The sequence below is a fragment of the Misgurnus anguillicaudatus genome, chromosome 1, assembly GCF_027580225.2.
Source record: "Misgurnus anguillicaudatus chromosome 1, ASM2758022v2, whole genome shotgun sequence".
In the NCBI taxonomy this organism is placed as follows: domain Eukaryota; kingdom Metazoa; phylum Chordata; class Actinopteri; order Cypriniformes; family Cobitidae; genus Misgurnus; species Misgurnus anguillicaudatus.
In genome coordinates this window covers 4,223,327-4,245,004 of record NC_073337.2, presented here as the reverse complement: position 1 = coordinate 4,245,004, position 21,678 = coordinate 4,223,327, and the positions used below count along the sequence as shown (strand labels likewise).

At 39.0% G+C, this 21,678-nt stretch overlaps 1 protein-coding gene across 1 annotated transcript; it reads right to left on the bottom strand.

Moving 5' to 3' along the window:
• Positions 1-5,691: 5,691 nt before the first annotated feature.
• On the bottom strand, positions 5,692-19,775 carry ifrd1 (interferon-related developmental regulator 1). Its single transcript, XM_055190760.2, has 12 exons — positions 19,548-19,775; positions 14,085-14,189; positions 13,780-13,858; positions 13,564-13,688; positions 13,311-13,468; positions 13,177-13,227; positions 8,652-8,830; positions 7,004-7,112; positions 6,637-6,771; positions 6,408-6,536; positions 6,217-6,312; positions 5,692-6,119 (listed from the first exon to the last, which is right to left on the bottom strand). The coding sequence occupies exons 1-12, from the start codon at positions 19,576-19,578 to the stop codon at positions 6,033-6,035; spliced, it is 1,284 nt and encodes a 427-aa protein (XP_055046735.1). The 5' UTR covers positions 19,579-19,775; the 3' UTR covers positions 5,692-6,032.
• Positions 19,776-21,678: the final 1,903 nt, after the last annotated feature.

Sequence of the window (21,678 nt, the reverse complement as noted above, 5' to 3'; positions counted from 1 at the left end):
TGGGACGGGGCTGCACGTGCAGGCATGCCCACACTGCTTCTCATTGGTTAGTGGCGTGTAATGACGTCGATTTTAGCAAGTTTTCATTTCCGATGTTTATCGCTGCATGGTGAGTACAAGCTACTGTTTTTGTTCTATTTACAATTTTTAATTTTGAAGTGGCGTTTAGAGTGATGTTAAAATGAAGTGGCATACATATAAGATCGTGTCACATGATATCACACAAAGTAGTACCGCGCGCGTGGACGTGTGTGCGGTTTGGTGGGATTATGATTAAAACAAAGCAAAACTGAACCAAAAGAAGAAATATAGTATTTAAGAGTTAATAGTAACAACAACAAAGTTATATTCTAGAACTGTTTTCTATGAATACATTTTCAAATTTAAAATGTTAAACTATTTTGATATGTTATTGATAAGTATACATTTATTTATTGATCAGGAAACCATTTCAGTATTCACTGAGCTTTCTGACAGCAGGGGCCTTTGATTTTACAGAGGTTAGTGAAATAGCCTATGCAATAGAAACCCCCATATTATTAAAAGTAAACTAACTCAGTATTTTTTTTTTTACTTATAGCCTGTCATGCCTTGCATCTATCTATCTATCTGTCTATCCATCTCTGTCTGTCTATCTATCTCTACCTATCTGTCATGTCTATCCATCTGTTTGTCTGTGTCTGATAGACTGTATTACCTTCAAAACTTTCAGCTTGAAAACTACTTTGATCTGCAAACTGAAAATCTTATATTTCAAACTTTTAGGATAGGCTTTCTCAAGTCAAATTTAAGCTTGTGTTGACAAACTTTTTTTAATTGGTTTATGTTGTTCATAAACATAAAGTAAGTCTCTTAGGTACTCTACAGACAAAGCCAATAACACTCAAGCATATGTTGACTAACATTTTCCTGTAATATGTGTAACATATACATAAAAACATTCCTTGTATGACTCTTTATGTTAATGCCTATTTCCAATTGCCAATTTCTTCAAAATGATTAAATATTGTTTGTTCTGTATTTTATCTAAATTAGGTGTTGTGAACTGGAGTGCATTTTCCAGACAATATGGGCAAGAGCTCCGGGTGCCCTTCTCGTTGACTCTAAAATATACAAGGACTGCCCACCTGGGTATGTAGGTGATGGCAGAAGGGGAGTCCTGCATGGATTTTATTCTGAGAAGGAGGTTCAGGGCTATTGCTCGGTTGATTGTTTTTCAATGATGGAGGGGAACTTCAGGCCGTGTAGATTGTGTGTGTACGGTTAATGTATGTGATTATCTGTATGTGTGTATTTTTTTTAACAATTATTTTTGTTTTGAAATAAAAGTTATCACTGGTATGGGTTTGGTTTTTTGAGTGGCATGCATACTATGGGATACAGAGATTGACAATGTACTGTATGTAGTTTAACTTCAAACTACTTTATAGGCATAAATGTTCTGTAATAGCCTATATAAAGCACAAAAATAAACAACAACTATTAGAGTGATTAAAATACGAAATATATAAGGTGCCATTAATGTTTACAGTAATTTTGTAATTTACACAGTGAAGTGCAACATGAAAACCTTTTAAATCTACACAGATATTACACAATACTCTGTAATTCCTTATAAGTTCACCTTAGATCAGACATAATTGAAACTATATGCTCTACTCCAATTTTGCTGCTTTTACTATTACTTTATACTTTTCTTTAATAATGAATCGTTTTATTAAAGTATTATTTCATAACGTCAGCGCGATATGGCGCACGTTTTAAAGATCGCACTGTTTTCAACCGCATTTCCTGTTTACCGTGGCGTCGACGTCATTAATGTGCTACTAACCAATGATACGCGTTATAGGAGGGGCTGCGCGTTCAGCTCCACCCTAGGGTCATCCACGCCCCGATCTGCAGGCTGCAGTCAGGTGTACTTGGCTGGGATTAGTTTACAACGCGTCTATTCCCGCTAAATACCCGAACTACCAGCAAATGCTGGTTTATAGACCAGCTATCATGTTCCAAAACACAGCTTGAGCTGGTCAAGCTGGTTTTTCCAGCAAGGATGAAACAAACATATTTAATAAGCTATCCTTTACTTTTATTAGATTTAAACAGTGCTTTAAGTGGGCCGGAACGCCCCGGTACTCAGTACCGCCACTTCTAAAAATAGCTCTTGAGCGTACCACCACCTCTCCGTGCGCCCAGAACGTGCTTTTAGCGTACCGGAACGCTCATTTGCACATCTGTTTAAAAATCAGAGGTTTCATTTAATCCTTTGGCTGCGCTGCTGCTTTTCAGAGCGCCCTTAATGTACGCTTCCTAATTCGTCCCACCGAGAGCAGAGACTACATTACCCATACACCCTTGCGTTTACAAGTTAAAAGCGCATGCGTCCGTCAGTCAGTGTCAACGTGCTCTGGAGAGGTGTGTGTTTGTGTGTGAAACGCACAACCATAGCTGCTCGGTTAAATGAAAATACAATGAACACGTAATATGCCCTCCTTGTTTTAGACTCTGAGTAGTAAAAGAACAAGGTCAGAATTAGAGGACTCGCTGACATCCCACCAAGCCAGAATGATAGCTGCAGGTCAGACGCAAGCCTTGTAGGTAGGCTACGTGATAATCTCCGCTGTCGCGGCTGTCAGTTTGGTTCCCCTCGACGCAACTTCGGATTTCCTCAGGCGATGTGCAGAAAACATTCTTGAAATTATAATATACATTTAGTTTAATTGCTAAACTACAAGTAAACGAAATTTCAATGAAATTGAACGAATTTGAATTTTAAAGTTTTTTTTCAAGCTCTTTCTATCTGAACAACTAGTTTTAGCATTTAACCATGCTGAAAATTTTACTCACATATCTACCTTTTGCACATTTTATTTATGTTCAAAAGCTCTTTCTACAGTAGCTGTTTCTAATGGTATTTTTTCAAAATCCTTTTGCACATTTTATTTATGTTCAGTAGCTATTTCTAGCTCAAGCAAATACACAAATTTAAAAAAGGATTTATTATTTTTTACATGGTCGTCTTGACTGCTGAATACAAAACCCCTTAAATATAGGAGTCGAGTCAGCAAAAAAACTAAAAAAATTAGAGTACCGGCACCTCTTTTGGGCCACTTAAAGCACTGTATTTAAATAAAGTTATTTTAAAGAACTGCAAATATAAGTTGGAACAGTGCCGGCGCCAGCCGAGCGCTGATGAGGGGGCGTCTTAAATACCAGAGGGGGCGGTCACACAAAATGCATTTAATTCCCCAAGCTAGAAAATACATATAGCTTTGGTACGTCCCTTAAGCTTTAAGGTGTTATAAACAAACATCTCTGTAATACAACCACAAAAACTACAGCTATAGTGAGCAACGTACATGATCTGAACACTTTTACTATATACAACAACAAAAAAGCATACATAACGTTACTTAACAGCACAACACTGCTCATTTGAAGTTCAGACCCAGACGTAGTCCGTAGTGCAAATAATTTTTACGTAATGGTGGGGGACAGTGTTTGCAAATGGTTTCTAGCTCAAAAACGGTCCAAACGCAACATTTTATCAAAATTTTGGTTCAATTTGATCATTTAACGTAGTTATTTTAACTGCCACAAGTAATGCACCATAAGCTAGAGATTAAACACCAGCAGATAGAGAACCACAATAGCAAAATGACAATAACTCGTTTACACATTTAGCTATGCTTAAGGATAGGCTAATTCAAATACCTATTCGTTAATTATAAATTCAATGTCTGTTTTTTATCTATTAATATTAATAATAATACACGTATTTTACTTCTGATAAACAGATGTGTGTGTGAGAGGGAGATCGTATGCTTACCTTTAACGTTAAATGCAGAACAATAATAGGTTGTACTTTAACTTGCAAGGATGCTGAAGAACATAAACATCTGAACTTTTCAAAACAGTCTGGCTGTTCATGGTGCCAGAATTGACATGACAGCCGAACATTAGGTTCTGTGCACCTGAAATGCTCCGATAGTAATCCACGCCACGGCATTAAATGATGTGTGGTAATCCGGAGTCCGGTTTTCAGATTTTGCAGCGCTATTTTACATATATATCCATTGCTACAGGGCAGGCCCGGGTCACTCTCCCACTCCTTTCTGTAACTTTTGATATACTTTCGCACTTCGACATCTTGATTTACCGCTGAGACTGAGAACGCTCATTGTCGACGTGCGTCAAGCCGTCAACACAATAGGCTTGTTCAACTCCATGCGGCGCTGCAAGAACCGACAGCCGGATGACGTCAAAGTACCGCGAGAACGATTCGAGAAATCATGCAAAGTGTAATTTCGTCTCGCTCTCGCGGTGCTTTGACGTCATCGCCTCACAGTTCTAGTGGCGCCGCTTGAAGTGTAACAAGCCATGGAGTGGGCGTGTGTTTATTAATGTCACGGTAGAATACATGCACACTTCATTTTTTTGTTTTGTTAAATAATTAGACCGTAAAATTCACTTTAGGAAGACAATACACAAGGCAAATGTGATTTTTCAATAAAATATTATCATTAAAATCCCATTCAACATTAATGGTGATCTGAGGGGGCGAGAGAGTGCCGATGAGGGGGCGACGCCCCCTTACGCCCCCTCGTGGCGCCGGCCCTGAGTTGGAATGACCATAAAAAGCTCAATTTGCACTTTTGATTCAGTTTTCCACAAAAACCAAGTTTTATAAAAGGATAAACTTCACAATCACCCGTCCCGGTGTTTCGCTGCATGAAATTATCTGCTGATGCGTTCAGAACAACAACTGTACATAAAGCAATGCATCACGCCAGCACCTGACTTTAAAACATGTAACGTTAATCAACAAGATGTGTGCTTTTACTGGTAACTTGAGTGACCTGCTCCCTTCTTGGCAAATATTTCTGTGATTTTGCAGCATCTCGCTGCATCTGTCTCTCTCTTCTCCTTTGCGCTGCATATTTGTTAGATAAAGCCAAAAAGGCAGTGGGTAACATTAGGTCATGTGGTGGCATATTCGCACCGCGATTGACAGACGCGTAGATTTTAAGAGGTCCGTCATTCATTCTTATCATATTATTTCACATGTCAACCGGAGCTGACTGCACGGCAAGTTAGAACAGCTGCCAGCAGGCGAAGATGGCCAGTCCGCCCTGCACACACCTTGTACTACTGATGTTCGCTCTGCTCGGCCCCCCTGCGGATTGAAAAACGCGCTAAATCCCATGCTGACTGAGATCAGGGGAGGAGCCGAAACTTGACGCAGCATGCCGCCTTTTCTAAAGAGTTTTTATAAGAGACTGAAGCGATCACAAATTAATGAATCAAATTTTTTTTAGGGGGGCTGGGCAGAATTTTAGGGGGGCTAAAGAGCCTAGTGACGCCCCTGGCCTACAGCATCTATTTTAAAGTCACAATAAATAACACTCATAGGCAACACAGCATCATTCAGACAGTGACCTCAAAAACAATACTGTGTCACATGGTGTTGACAGGAAGACCAAACTCTGTTACAAAACATCAAATGGTTATTTCCGCTTCAACGAATTGGTCTCCATGGCAACTGTGAACGAGGCAAACAGGGACACGAAATCCCGGGTTGCAGTGAGGGGTGTTTGTGTGGGAAGTCTTCTTTGAAATAGTTCAAGATCTCTGGTCTTATTGAAACAAAAATCATTCATTACTATTGCAGATATCACCAGACATACAGCTGAATGAGGGGGAATCAAATACATTAACTTTATTATTATTATTATTTTCAAATGTACAACCTCCTCACTACAGTACAGGCCCATGACATTAACATACAAACTATTCATAAATACTGCGCAATTCATAACACTACACAATCTACAAATGACAAAGACCATTTGATGTTCTTATGATAAACACAACATCACTTAAATACATCGAGATAAACTACACTTGAGGAGAAATTAGTGAATTTACTCCAAGCAAACATTACATTTATAATGAAAAAGTAATTTAGGCTATGGTTTATTAGAAATGCAAAACACAACAATGTATGCAAATAAAAAAATGAAGTACTACAAAAACTAAAACTCTCCAACATCAATCCTTTTGTCACGAACTTTGTTCCTCGCCTTGGTTCGAGCTTTAAATGCAGCTGCATTGTAGAGGTGCTGAAAGACGAACGGTTACACCATTATGCTCATATTCAAAAGCATTTATATCATGCAGACTTGCAGAGAAAAAAAAAGGCAAACAGCGCTTGCTTACCCGCTCCAGTCTGGAGCTCTTCATAGCTTTCAGAGCAGCAGAATCGATCAACATCGGTGGTCCCAGTTCAAACACATCCCTTATGAACTCATTCGCCTGCAATTACAAATTCATCTTGTAATTCACATGAATATTTTAAAAAAGACGATTAAACCACATGTGTATTTCCTCAACAAAAACAGTAGCTTTACCTGTAAATGGTAATTCATACCAGAGCCGACAAACTCTCTGAAAGCGTCATACGTCCTCTTCCTCACCCAGCTGTCGATAACCATTCGCTCTGTGCCGAAGCGAATCGACTCGGTTTGAAAATCCCCTTCCTATTTCCAGACACAGAAAACACAGAGGAGGTCAGTTTCTCAAATGACATTACCCATGAGTCTCTTGGTGAAACCGACAGCCTTTCACTTCCCGTCTTACCTCTACTGCCTTGAGGACATTTCTGAAAACAGATCTTTGCTTTCTCTTGTCAGTCTTGGCTCGGTGTTTGTTGCAGTCGGTGGCTAAAGCGTTCAGCTTCTCACACAATGGCTCCCAGTCATCAAATTCAAAGTCCTGTGGAAGTACAGGTCAATGGATCACTCCAACATCATTCAAATGACTCATCGTAGAAAAGAGATTTTGCTATGTGGCTGCTTTATGTTATTTGCTTACAAGAGTGATAAGAAGTATAGAAAAACAGTAGATACTCAGTTTGAAATGTTACTTTATCCCTTGAATAGTTTTTGGGTCACTTCTATATTTCTGCAATGCAAATCATTATTTCGATGAATTGTGCAAGACATACGGGGTCGACATCTCGGATGAGCTCAAACAGCAGTGCAATGGTCTCTCCGGCAGCGATTCTCATGTTGACATCATCGTTCTCCAGCAGGCGAGGAAGTTTTGCAAGATGTCTGAAAAACAGCAATTACACAATGCCAGAAATCCGGAGAACGTTGTACCTTAGGTCTGGGAACTACACTAACCTTTTCCACTGGTGGCACTTGCGCTACCAACTTTTTCAGTTACTGGCGCAAAATATGATTTGGTCGCACATATTTTTTTCAAGTTATATTAAGGCGCTCTGGATAATAATGAACAATAATGAAACTGTACTGCATACAGATATGCTTTTTATTTTACTTGCCATCTTTTGCACATGCCTTCTTGTTTTCTTAAACATTGCAGTGTTTCCCACAGATCTGAAATTTACTTGGTGGTGGTAGCCGGTGAAAAGGGCAATTATTACCCACTGACAAATAATGGTCTACTATACATGTGACGAAGAACTAATAATGTGTGACACAACACAATACTTTGATTTATTGAAAATTTATATTAATTTCACATTATATTTCATCAATCTAACCACCCCAAACTTTCTTTGCCATTAACAAAGCTGACACTGTTTGTCAAAGCACCACGAAAACACTTACTGTTTTTGCACTGATATATGAAGCAATTAGACCCCTTTTATCAAACTCAATATAATACAATACTATGTATAGTATATTCATAGACAGTGCAGGTCTATAGATTATAAATGTGACTGATGTTATGACTGATTTTATAATGGTAATAATTTCTATTAGATAGGCACTTTTACTGCTTCTGCTCTATCTTTCTATTTCTCTTTTGCCGATTTAAAAAGCTTAATCCACTCATTATTTCAGATTTAAAAGTCTACTTGCTGTCCCGGTGACAGACTTTACATTGCTTTGCTCATTCAGTGCAATAGCCTTGACATTAGCATTGCTTTTTGCTACAATCTCTGTCCAAACTTAATATGGATATGGTTTTAGAAAAGATATGGTTTATTAATAATAAGATTTTTTTAAAAAATGTGAGAAAGTAAAATGCTGCGCGTGGTCGTAACAAGAACCATCGCCATAGAAACCGGAGGCACGCTGAAACTGCACTCGAGCTTTAGCGCGGTAGCGCTCGTGGCCGTTTTCCGATCGACTCGGGTTATAAACACAATATTAATCAGACTTGGGACCCAAAGTAATTAAACTAGGACCTAACCGGACCCGACAGACCATTTAAAATATAAACCCGGAACCATACGGGTCCCGCGTCCTCAGTGAAGAAAGACCTCTGCTCAAGTTCAGAAACATGGAAGACACTGCGCTTGCGTCGCACCTAATTCATGCGTGAGAAACAGCTAAGCACGCAAACGCACACTGATAGGGAGAGACACGACGTGCTTTCACGCAAAATGAAGCCAACATGTTGATGGCTCAGAGCACGTTATAAAACGTATTCTTAAAATCCACATTTCTGTTTTAATAAATGCTTATAGTAAATCATAGCATATTGTCTAAAACATTAGGTAGCACATTTGCGACCCATTAAAAATTAGGGTCGCAACGGCAGTTCAAAAGGTCGCATATGCGACCATTTTGGTCGCAGTGTAGCTCCCTGCCTTAGGTGCACTGTGAACGTTAACATACTTTTGCGCGATGGCTCTTATGTGGCTGCCCGTGCAGATGGTGAGCAGCAGGGCCCAGGACAGAAGAGCGTTGGTGTGAAGCTGTGTGGTTTGAGGGCTCACAGAAGGTCTGGTCCCGTCCTCCCTAACGTACGAGCGGGTGAATAAGCTCTCGAAGCTCTCCATAGTGGCATACACATCCTGCAAGTGACAAAAAACACCAATGATGAGTCAAGCTTAAATCACATAGGAGCCATGACAGGTCAAGTGTGCCACAAAAGGATTTTCAAGACTTTCTTCCCCACTTAAGGAATTAAAAAGTCCCAAATCTTGTGGTTATCATTTACTTTAACATGAAAAAGTGACTATAGATTGCTACAACACAAGCAAGTAAATGACAGTTTTCATATTTGGATGAACTATTCCTGCAGGTATCGAACTTTGGGACTTCATAGCTTGGATGTTAAAGCGATACTTCAGCCAAATATCAAAATCATGATCATCTCACCCTTACACAATCCAGAATAAATTTCCATTGTATTGCCATGGGTACATTGCATAGGGACTAGTTATTATGTTTATAAAGTTTAAAATACGGATTACCCGCAGAAGATCTTTATTAACCCATTGGAGCCATGTGGATTACCTCTGTGAAGGATTTTAAAGTCATAAGTGGTTCCCTAATCCTCGTTTTCTACAATTATGCATGTGCTGGCCATATAATTAGAATATCATCAAAAAGTTGATTTATTTCACCAATTCCATTCATGGAAATGTTTTTTTTTTCTTTTAATTTTGATGATCATAACTGACAACTAAGGAAAATTCCAAATTCAGCATCTCAGAAAATTTGAATATTTTGAAAGGTTCAATTTGAGGACACCTGGTGCAACACTCTAATTAGCTTATTAACTCAAAACACCTGCAAAGGCCTTTAAATGGTCTCTCAGTCTGGTTCTATAGGCTACACAATCATGGGGAAAAGTACTGACTTGTCTTTTGGACAACTGACGACCATTGACACCCCACACAAGGAGGGCAAGACACAAAAGGTCATTGCAAAACTATTCAAAGAGCTCTGTGTCCAAGCACATTAATAGAGAGGCGAAGGGAAGGAAAAGATGTGGTAGAAAAACAGTGTACAAGCAATAGGGATAACCGCACCGTGGAGAGGATTGTGAAACAAAACCCATTCAAAAATGTGGGGGAGGTTCACAAAGAGTTGTCTGCAGCTGGAGTCAGTGCTTCAAGAACCAGTACGCACAGACGTATGCAAGAACTGGGTTTCAGACGTCACATTCCATGTGTCAAGCCACTCTTAAACAACAGACAGCGGCAGAAGCATCTCGCTTCTGGACTGCTGCTGAGTGGTCCAAAGTTATGTTCTCTGATGAAAGTAAATTTTGCATTCCTTTGGAAATCAGGGCACCGGAGTCTGGAGGAAGAGAGGAGATGCACACAATCCATGTTACTTGAGGTCCAGTGTAAAGTTTCCAAAGTCAGTGATGGTTTGGGGTGCTGGTGTTGGTCCACTATGTTCTGAGGTCCCAGGTCAACGTAGCCGCATACCAGTAAGTTTTAGAGCACTTCATGCTTCCTGCAGCTGACCAACTTTATGGAGATGCACATTTCATTTTCCAACAGGACTTGGCACCTGCACACAGTGCCTGGTTTAAAGAGCCAGTAAGATGACAATTTTAAGCATCCTATCACTATTTATAAGTCCCGGACAACAGGTTTAAATGCATGCAAGGTCAAAAAACACTGTAATTTTCTCAAAATATAAATTTAAAATTACCCCATTTCTCAGAGATCCCCAAACGATTCGTGTGAAGCCATTCAACGACTCAGCCTGCCTAAACCCCACCTTTCAGTAGCCTACTCTGCTCTGATTGGTCAACTGACAGAGTATCTTTGCACACAATGCACAGATCACAGATCAGTCTCACAGACCACAGATCGGTGGCACAGACCAACAACAGTGCAACATGTATTGACCTCGTGATAACATGATTTACTTAGAAGAAATTGTCAAAATAAATAAACATCATTCATAATTAATCCAAGCAATAAAAACGACGATTGAAACTAACATTTTACACTCATTTAAGCATTTATCTAAACTAACCGGGTCATAGCAAAACCGTAAATAAGCATGCATTAGCCGTTTGCTAACGTGACTCTCTGACAGTAAATTAACAGTTTAAACACACAACATCATTCATCATTAATCCAAACAATACAAACGACGATTGAAACTAACAATTTTACACTCATTTAAGCATTTATCTAACCGGGTCATGGCAAAACCGTAAATAAGCATGCGTTAGCCGTTTGCTAACGTGACTCTCTGACAGTAAATGAACAGTTTAAACACACAACATCATTCATCATTAACCCAAACGACGATTGAAACTAACAATTTTACACTCATTTAAGCATTTATCTAAGCTAACTGGGTCATAGCAAAACTGCTTGCTATCGTGGCTCTGACAGTATATAAGTTAGAGTTTAAACAACGATATCATTCATCATTAATCCAAGCAATAAAACGACTATAGACATTTTACACTCATTTAAGCAAGTATGTAGCTATAATCATACTTACAGGTTGTGGTTAGGAGACACATGTTGTTCCAAATAAAGTGGGTACTGAACCATCTTGCATTGCCAAACGTCTAAATCCCTCCGTTAAAAAATAATTTTAACCACTGATTCTTCACAGCCAGACACGTTTAGAATATCCCTCCTTGAAAAAGTCTCCTTTGGTAGTGAAAACAACAAAAGCTGAAAACAGTGTGAGCTGATGTTTACACTCACACACACTAGCTAGCTGTGGGCGGGTCATAGTTTTCGTTTCTCCCGCAGACAAGGCTGTAGGCGGAGATTAGTATCTCATGTGACGTGGATAAGTTCGTGTGACGTGGATAATATCAGGAAGAAGACTCACTCCCTATAACTACTCGTTTCAGCGATTCAGAGTCGACTCCCTGCTTTAGAAGCCAATAACTTTATTAATCGTGCACTTTTTGGTTCAACTACTTTACACGTTGTTTACATTGATGGACAGCTACACGACACACTGCAATAAAGGTTAGTTTCGATTTTGGATCTGTGTGGCTCTTTAAGGACCATGGTATCCCTGTTCTTAATTGGCCAGCAAACTTGCCTGACCTTAACCCCATAGAAAATCTATGGGGTATTTTGAAGAGGAAGATGCGATATGCCCGAACCGACAATGCAGAAGAGCTGAAGGCCACTATCAGAGCACCTGGGGTCTCATAGTCTCAGCCTCAGACGTCACGCCCACAAACTGTTGGCTGAACGTCTGATGTTTTTCGTACACTTTTCTGGAAACCCTGTGAGAATGTTAAAGTCGTCTTTGATTGGTTGAAAAAAAAACGGATTTCCAGGAGACGCGAGTGTCGCGATTAGTTTCGGTCCCTGGAAAACAAAGCTCTGACGATTCCATTGAGGAAGAGAATCAGTTGTGTTCACGTGGATAATAATGAGCAGTTATCATGATCAGCTAAACATTGGATTCTCAAAAATATGCAAAGTTCGCAGCATCGACTCTCTAAAAGACGTCCAAGGGTTTTGCTTGAGGCAGTTAGTGGAGTCAAAAAGTTTGGTTCTCCTGAATTGCTTGTATGTGTTAAAAAGTGGAGAGATATGCTTCAAACAGACGTTTAACAGGAGCGTCTCATTGGTGTGGCTGTTGATGAAGTGCACAACGTTGTCCTATGGTGAGTAATGTTGTTTATTTAGATGCTATTCGGTTGCGGCTGGTTATTTCAATAACTGACTTGTTGCCAGCCGGCTCGTTATTGTGGGGAGTCCGAAACGTGACGCTAGATGAAACAAACTGTGATTGGTTGTTTGACATGTCGGTCAAACAGCTCGTGGGCGGGCTTTGTCCAGAAAAGCAGCGAAAAACACCAGACCTTTAGTATTGAAGGTCTGGCTACGCGAGACTAGGGGTCTCATAACACTTGAGCAGTGCCACAGACTGATCAACTCCATGCCACGCTGCATTGCTGCAGTAATTCAGGCAAAAGGAGTCCCGCCTAACTATTGAGTGCTGTACATGCTCATTCTTTTCATGTTCAAACTTTTCAGTTGGCCAAAATTTCTAATCCTTTCTTTGTATTGGTCTTAAGTGATATTCTAATTTTCTGAGATACTGAATTTGGGATTTTCCTTAGTTGTCACTTATAATCATCAAAATTAAAAGAAAATAAACATTTGAAATATATCAGTCTGTGTGTAATGAATGAATATAATATACAAGTTTCACTTTTTGAACAGAATTAGTGAAATAAATCAACTTTTTGATGATATTTTAATTACATTACCCGCACCTGTATGCTTGGAAAAGCAAGGGCATTTACTACAATAACTCAAAATGTGTTTGTCTGAAAGATGACCATATGCATCTCGGATTGCTTGAGGGTGAGTAAATCATGGGTAATTCTGATATTTGGCTTGAGTATTGCTTCAAGTACAAACCAAAGCTTTCATTGCCAAAATGCATTCTTCACACTTACCAAGATATCATCTTCTGCCACAAGAGTGCAGAGGCCTAGACTTGTTGCGTACTGAAAGATAAGAGTTTAGCAGGTTACAAACGCTCATCTTTAGCTTTCTTTAAAGGGCAATAGTGGGAAAAACAAACACTTACGGCTTGTCTAGCCTGGATGTTGGCTGTTTCGTCATTAAGTATGGTCTTAAAAACAGGTTTAAGGGTCTTAAAAACCTCCTCGCTCTCAATTCCTGAACCCAGCTGGATGCACAGGAGACAAGCCAGAGAAGCCGCGGCACTCTGCTCCACCCCTTTCCCTGGATCACATCACATACATCAGCACGGGGAAACTAAACACTTCTGCACCAGCTTAAGAAAGCCATCTCAAAATGACCGAAATAAATCCACAAACCTTTCTTCAAACAACGCTCGATGCTGTCTGTTATGGTCATCCTTCTCTCTGAAATAAAGTCGTACAGGATTTTGGTTGCCATGGCGGTCTTTAGTCCATCAAGGGCACCTTGCCTGGTCTTGGCACTAGAAAGGGAAAGTAATAAAGCTGTTCAGACTACCGCAGTGTCGTTTTCTATAGACCACTGTAAACAGCACGATAGATAGATAGACAAACCTCTTATCCACTGTGCTGTCGATGTAAACCTTCAGTTTATACTGGAAGTCCTCTTGAGTCATTTCCTCACTTTCACCAGCTGTTGGGCATAACAATCATCACAATTTTATTCATCTCTGCACTCACAAACATAACATAACACAATACTTAACAAGCCTACGCTCATGTACGCATTTCCATTTGAAAAGAAATGCAGCACGTGTGCATTGCATTAGGCCCTGTTCACTGCCAACATCATTGATGTGCAGGACACATGGACATAGCTGTCGAAATAAATCAGACGTGCGTAAAGTGATACACCGTACCTTCCTCGGGTGCACTGGTTCTGTCACTGAGGCTGCTGCAGTGACTGAGGGTCTCAATAGATGCATCTTCATCACTGAACGGCTGGACATTCCCCTGTTGTCCCCCTGAAAAACAAACTTTTATTAAAAAAAGTTTTTGTTGGCTCATCGTGGTCCACTTATGACAAATTTATGAACTGTCGAAAGACATGTCTGAAAGCAAAGCTCAGCATAAAGGACTGCCCGGTGGCCCGGGGCCAGCCTGAGAAACGTTCGGGCCAGTAAACCAGATTGTCACAGTGCTTGGCCCTCAGTCACTAAATATATTTTTTGCCTGTGGACGTATCTCTATATTTTTATGCAATTTTATCATTGCGACACATTTTAAGCGTTGCGTACGTAAACTTCTCAATGTCATGAGGTTTCTCCTACCCTACTGGTTGTTGTGAACAACAACGTGTGTTGTTTGTTACTTTAGCTTTTAGACGTTAAGATGGTGGGGAGCAAGCCAAAAACAATTATTTAACATCTTGAAAGCAGATATTTACTTGGGTAAAACACGACGAAAGCAACGGTCCAAAGTTTCACACAGTTTGCCGTCAGTTTACAGATAAAGCAAATAAGTCAGGAGCTTTTTTGTTGGTCTGTTGTATATATGTATACAATTATATTTGATTTTTTCAATGAATATTTTTTAAATATGTGACAGACACTGAAATCGTTTTTAGTGGGGCCAGTGAAAATTTTGGCAGGGCAAGTGAAAACCTGGGCCAGTATAAAAAATTATTTGCATTGAACTAGGGCTGCAACTAACGACTATTTTAATAGTCGACTAGTCACCGACTATTGAAACGATTAGTCGACTAATCGAATAATAATTATTATTTCCTAAAATTTAGCATGAGATTGCTTTAATTCTGTGGAAAATGATAGTAAACAAGAAAGAAGGGGGTAGTTCAATGAACAGTTTTTACATTTAATGAAAACAAGTTTTACATTTTTAATAATTGCAGCTACTATGATTTTACCAAAACGAAGTTATGTATTTCAGCAATTTAAATATATATTTATTAGGGCTGTCAATAAATTATTTTTATCTGTTCTAAATTTACCTAAATGTAACACTTTTCAAGTTTTTAATGCTCTAATCAGCATGGATTTGGTCAATATATATGCTATATGAAAATGTATGTCTACAACAGCCTGTTTACATTTTCAAAAATTAGTCATTTATATTTTAACATTCTCTATTAAAAAACTTCAAAACCATTGGAACAATTTTTGGAATCTGATAAAGCATGACATAACTACACCTGTTTACGCAGAGCAAAAACAATATCAATATATTTTACATAATATGTTTTTCATTTATTGTTTAATTTTGACATTGAGACAGACCGCTTTAAGATCCTGTAGGCTAATGCAACAGTTTAATATAACTTAACATAATTTAAGGAAAATATACTTTTCCTTAACAGTTAACCAAACATTCACTTCAGATATAACAGATTATAGGTCATACCTGCGTGAATTCTTGTCAAAACAGATATTTTTAAAACTGTAATTTTGTGTAAGATGTCTATATATATCTGGGTCACGCACTCGCATGTTTGTGTGCATGCGCGTCAGACGTCTGCGTCAGACATCGCTTTTGAGCCTTGTCACTCTTAATAACTCTTTTAACATCAATCAGGTCCCGAACTTTATCTCTCTTAATAATTATTTTAACATCAAGCAAGTCCTGCAGTCTATTTCTATCATTTCTGAATGCTTTAAAAACGAAACTAAAAAGTGAAAGAAGACGCATCTTTGCTTTATATGGATTTGGGACGGTACACCTCTCAGGAAACGTGCAGATAAAGATAATTTTAGATGTTTAATGACCATTTAGAGCATTGGATTCGCTAGACGAGAGCTTAACGTTCTTATTTTTATGAAAAGCTCCGAACATCTAGACAGCGCCGGTTACTTGCTGCTTCTCAATTCATCCAGCTGTGGGTCAAACAGAAATTGCGTGTTGCGTTAATCGCGCGTTAATAAAATTAGTGTCGTTAAAATGAATTTGCGTTAACGCGTTGTTATATATATATATATATATATATATATATATATATATATATATATATATATATATATATATATATATATATATATATATATATATATATATATATATATATATATATATATATATATATATATATATATATATATATATATATATATATATATATATATATATATATTACTCAGTGAGGGCATTCGCCTGTTGTGGGGTGCACGTCTGCTTCTTTTGCAGAAAGGCGTCCGTGGCTCTCTTCTTCAGACTGCATGCATTTAATTTAAAATTTTGTCAGGCACAGTCGGACTCGGGCATAACGTTAAATCCTTTATTTATTTATTTTAAAGCGAAAATACGCATATAAAATGTACAATGTACATCCAAAACAAAACTTATTGGCTTCCATGTTATTTAAATCTTACCGAGGCGAGTCAAACTCTGTTTCATTCAACTGTCCGACGTGCTTTCTCTTTAAATGTTCGTGCATGACCGAGGTGCTGCCGTGAAATGCAAAGAATGCTCTGAAAACCATGCAGGTAATCTTTTTATTCGCCGTATCCAGGCTAAAATGCTCCCAAACCTCAGATGTTTTGGTACGCGCAGCTGCTACGTTGGACGCTGCCATTTCTGTGTGTTATCGCTGAGCAGAGAAGCTAATTCGCATGTGCGACTCTCGGCAGAGATTGTAATGAAGAGAGATGCCTCACTCGGTCGAAAAAAAAACTGGCGACAACGTCGACAATGATATTCATTGTCGACTATTTCTATTATCGATTTTTGTCGACAACGTCGACGAATCGTTGCAGCCCTAGTCTTAAGGGCTCATTATAGTTGTGCGTATGTCCTATGGCGTAGCGATACGCGTAGGATACTCGTCGTTTTTCATATATACTTCCACGTCGTCGTCGGCCGCGTTGACGTGCAAACACGCATGCAAACCGCTGGTAGGCAGTATCCACGCGTGTAACCACAGTAGCAGCGTGACCGTCAATGAAGCAGCAGCTTGGCTAGTTTAACCCACAAACAATGAAGAAACAGCAGCTTGTTGTGTATGATTTGAGAAGACCAGCAGTGATGAAGTGAATAAACACTGACTTTTGCTGATGTCTGGAGATGCCTGATGCCTTGATGAAGGCCTAGATGTAGGCCGAAACATGTTGTTTTTTAAGTTCCATTATGAATTAGCACCTTTATTAAAGCAGTTTTATTATTAAGAAGAGTGCCTTGGTGTCCTTTTGTTATTTTGCTTATTTGCCAAAGAGCACCTTCGATTTATATACACTTTTTTGACATTCTGGATACTGTTTTGAACGCCGTAGCCCTCCAGCCCCTTCTTTGTGGTTGATTGTTTTTTGTGAAACAGAGACTTTTGTTGCCATTTCAGCTAAATCACTTCTCAACTTGACCCATCTTTGTTCTTACCGTCACAAACGGAAATACCTAGGATGCAGTTTTTTTCACCTGACGGGAGGGGTTCTAGTGGACCAATCACAGCACTTGCAGTCGACTTAGAACTGACACGTTGTTAAAAATTTGCAGAGATGCAGGTCAGACTACGCAGAGCTACCGATAACCTACGGTGTAGCTATGGCGAAGACCTTACGCAAGACTATAAATTGGACTTTATACCATTATATTATTGGCTAGACCGCAGACGCAAAGGTAAACCTAGCGGCTCAAAGCAGGGAGCGGAAAATAAATATGACAGGAGTAGAGACGAGCGAGGAAAAAGACAATTAACTTCATTAGATTTAATTGCATCAGATATGTATTACATGTTACCTGATATAGCGCAAGAAATACTGGTAGCGCAACAGCAGAATCGCGTATTGCCGCAATACCGTGCAGACCTGACCAGTAGTGCCTCACTGCAGAACACGACATCCAGGGGGCGGAGCTGGATCAAGAGATCACTTCCCACTGCGTTTTGATTGGTCGGCAGATTTACCACAAGACACATCATACACGTGTTGTTGCATTACCATTTCCGCATTGAGTCGTAAATAAATTAAGGTATTCTTTTGATAGAAAAACAAACTTTCCTTATGACTACAATAAAAGTAGTGCCTTTAAGGTGAAATTTAAGTTTTTTTGCTAAAATGTTTTGGAGTAAAGCATTTCGGGCAATCTTAACACTCGCAGTTTAATACCCATGAATGTATACAGTATAAACACGCATAATTATTAATATGGCATGTTATTTAGAATTTAATAAATTTAATGTTTATCTTGTATGGACTTTGAACTTGTGTTCTGCAGTGAGGACCATCTCGACCTAACAGCAAGATTTCATAGTACACAGACTCGATTTGGCCAAATCAAAAATTTAAATGGCACCATCCTTCAATGATGCTCAGAAATAAATTCTTTACCAACTTAACTAGACAAGACATGGGCAGACGTCACTGTGACCCTTAACACAAACCCTGGCTGTCACATGATGACACATGCACATAGCTGATTCGGTTATCAGTGCAAAAAAACACAAACTTCTGGAGAAAGTACAAAGTATCTCCTATCCTTCAGCAAGGTCACAGAGTGCCAGGACGGGCACATTTAACATCATGCAAACAAACAAAAAACCACCCCAGATCTGGCTTAATAACGTAAACATGTCAATATAAAAAGAACACAATGTGTGGGTCAGTGTGACAGCTGGATACAGGCACATGTGGTTTCTTTATACATCTCCAGACTTTGCATTCTGTGATTTGTGTGACTTCAGCCAGTAGATGGGCTGATAACATTAAACACATATAATGCAGATTGATGTTACATTCTTTAAGGATTTGGGTACTGATCACTTCTCACTGTGTAGTCTGTCCCAACGCAGGCTCGTGTTATACAAGCAGGCACGTGCACGGCCTTCTATAACCTCTTCAATAACATACACTGACAGCTGCAAAACTATAACATAACACAATGACAGCTGCTTCACCTTATGAATACAATAAAGATCAATCGACTGGTTCATTTGTCATACAGAGATTTATTTTTAACGAAAGCACAATCCTATCCGTTTGCTTGACAGCATTTTAGTATTTAATTATGATAGATTTTTTTAAATAACTAGCATTGTTTTACACATCTTAAGGCTTATTACTATTTAATAACTTTAATTTGTCAATGTGTTTATATTAATCTCAAATTTCAACAAAAAGAAAAAAACCTTTAAATATATAAAAGACACATTTTGTACAGTCGATGACTCGAGCTGTATATCACTCTTTTGTTTGTATCAAAAAATACTCCTGGCTGTCAACCAAAGCAGGGCATGCGTTCATGGGAGTTGTAGTTTGTTATCGTCTCATGTCACCAGTCGAATAACGTCACGGACGTTGTTAAGAACTACACATCCCAGAATCCCTTTCGCGTAGGCCACACAAACAACCGGTCATTTCCAGACATTCCAGCCTACTTACCTCTGCCGCTCCTTTTCTTGGCTCGTGGCATCTCGTTTAAATGAGTAATTCCGCTCCTAAAATCAACCAATACACGACCAGTTTTTACTATATTGTCTTTTCAGTTGAGTATTTTCCAACGGCACAGTGAAATGGTAAGTGTTAAAAGCGATTCCGGTATAAGACTTTGAACGCAAGCGATACATTTTCTCTCAAACACTAGGCTGCGTCAGTGCGCTGCCGCCAAGCGCTTTTATACGGCCGACGATGACGTCTTTAAAAAGGCGTGACTTCACGTGGACCTAGATACAGCCTGACCAATCACGTTGCGTGCCGCGCGGGCGTCACCTCAGATGACAGGCTTCCGGATTGTTTGTACTGTCTACTGGTTTCTAATGTCACGTTCTAATGCGGCTTCTGTGTGTTCAAGTTATATTGACAGAAAAAAAACTAGACAAAAATATCCTGTGAAATTTATGACATGTACGAAACGCATCATATAATCAAAGTTTGTGTAAAATTATATGTTTGAAACAAGGTTTTTCAACATTTTTTTTAAGCTTGAAGTTGTTATACCAAACAAAATTAAGGAACTCCAGTTCAAGATTGTACACCGATATTAGCCTTGCAATTTGCTCTTGAGCAAATCTTTTAAGAATGTATCTTCTTTATGTCATTTTGTAATATAGAAGATGAATCTATATTTATAAAGCCAGAACCATTATTTATTAGAATGTTTTTTTATCACAGACATTAATTCATTTTTCAAAACTTTTGACAGTATGACAAAGCCTTTGAATTCAAAAGCTCAAAAAACAATAAAAAATAAATACAAAAAATACTGTTGTAAAATATATTTGATTGTATTGCGTATGTTCTGTAAATTGTGATGTTTGTCTATATAGCGTAGCTACGGCGTAGAGCTTACGCACGACTATAAATCGGGCTTTATCTGTTTATTGTTGTTGCTGTTTTTTCGACTATTTGCAACAATAAACAGCCTTTAGAAAAGAAAATCTGTTTTGTTCTTAATTTGTTTATTATTTTAGGGAAATATCACATCCATAAATGTCGTTGGGCGAAAATACACCTAGTTTTACAATCTAAATTCGAACTTTGCCAATATCTTAAATTGTGGAGGGTGTAGAGACTGTTGTAAAGCCTTGAAATGTTATCCTTTTTAAGGACCTATTTTGTAAATATTGAAACGGTTTATTTCGATGCCCCTGTGTAAATAGTTGTTCTTATTTATAAAAGTATTGCGTTATATTCCTATTATTTTGTATTTAATTGTTGTATATTCTGTTATTCAATAAAAAAAGAAATCATACGGACTACTCCACAGACGTCTAAGGCCCTGTCCCAAATGGCGCACTTCATGTGGACTTTCGGTCTCGTGGACTTAAATTGCGCGTGCTCGCTAAGTCTACGAGTCCGTAGGGTGCCCATCTGTAATTTTTACGCTTTAAAGTGTGCTCATCAGCCCCCTTTAACCCCCTTGATGCGGTCTCCGCTGAAGCCCCCAGTGCAGCAGGCTTCGTGCACTTTACCAACCCAGAAGTCCTTGCGAAAGAGCAATCAGGGCTGCTTTCAACCCCGACAAAACGTTGCAAAACGTTTATTAAACAGAAACGGACATGTGTTGAACACCCTGTTGTGATGACGCAAGAGTTGCAAATACGGTAGCTGAGAGGCCATTCTTTGTGTTCTTTTTTTTAATGTTTCTGAAGCCTGATGAAATCTTTATTAATGCGTGTTTAATACTGTAAAGTACCCTCGATGTTACAGTCACTGACCTTGCCGTCCAGAATGGAAAAACAACATTCCAACTTGAACCCATCGAGGGAGCTGTCTCTTTAGTACCGCGTGGTTTATATACATCTTGATTGGGTCGACATTTCTGACACACCCACTAAACAAGAGAAAACGCATTTAAAACCTGTTGCACACAGTTTCCAGGAAACATGTCGTTCAACCCAGAAACTGTAGCAAAACGTTGCGAACCGGTGTGAGCTTGAAAGTGCCCCTGACCAATCCGACGATGGAAGGGATGAGTTCACATTGACGTGTAACTTCCCTTACTATTTCCGGCGTGTCGCTCGAGTCTTTCCCAAAACACGATTCTGGTGCACCCACGTGCATCAAGGGTCCC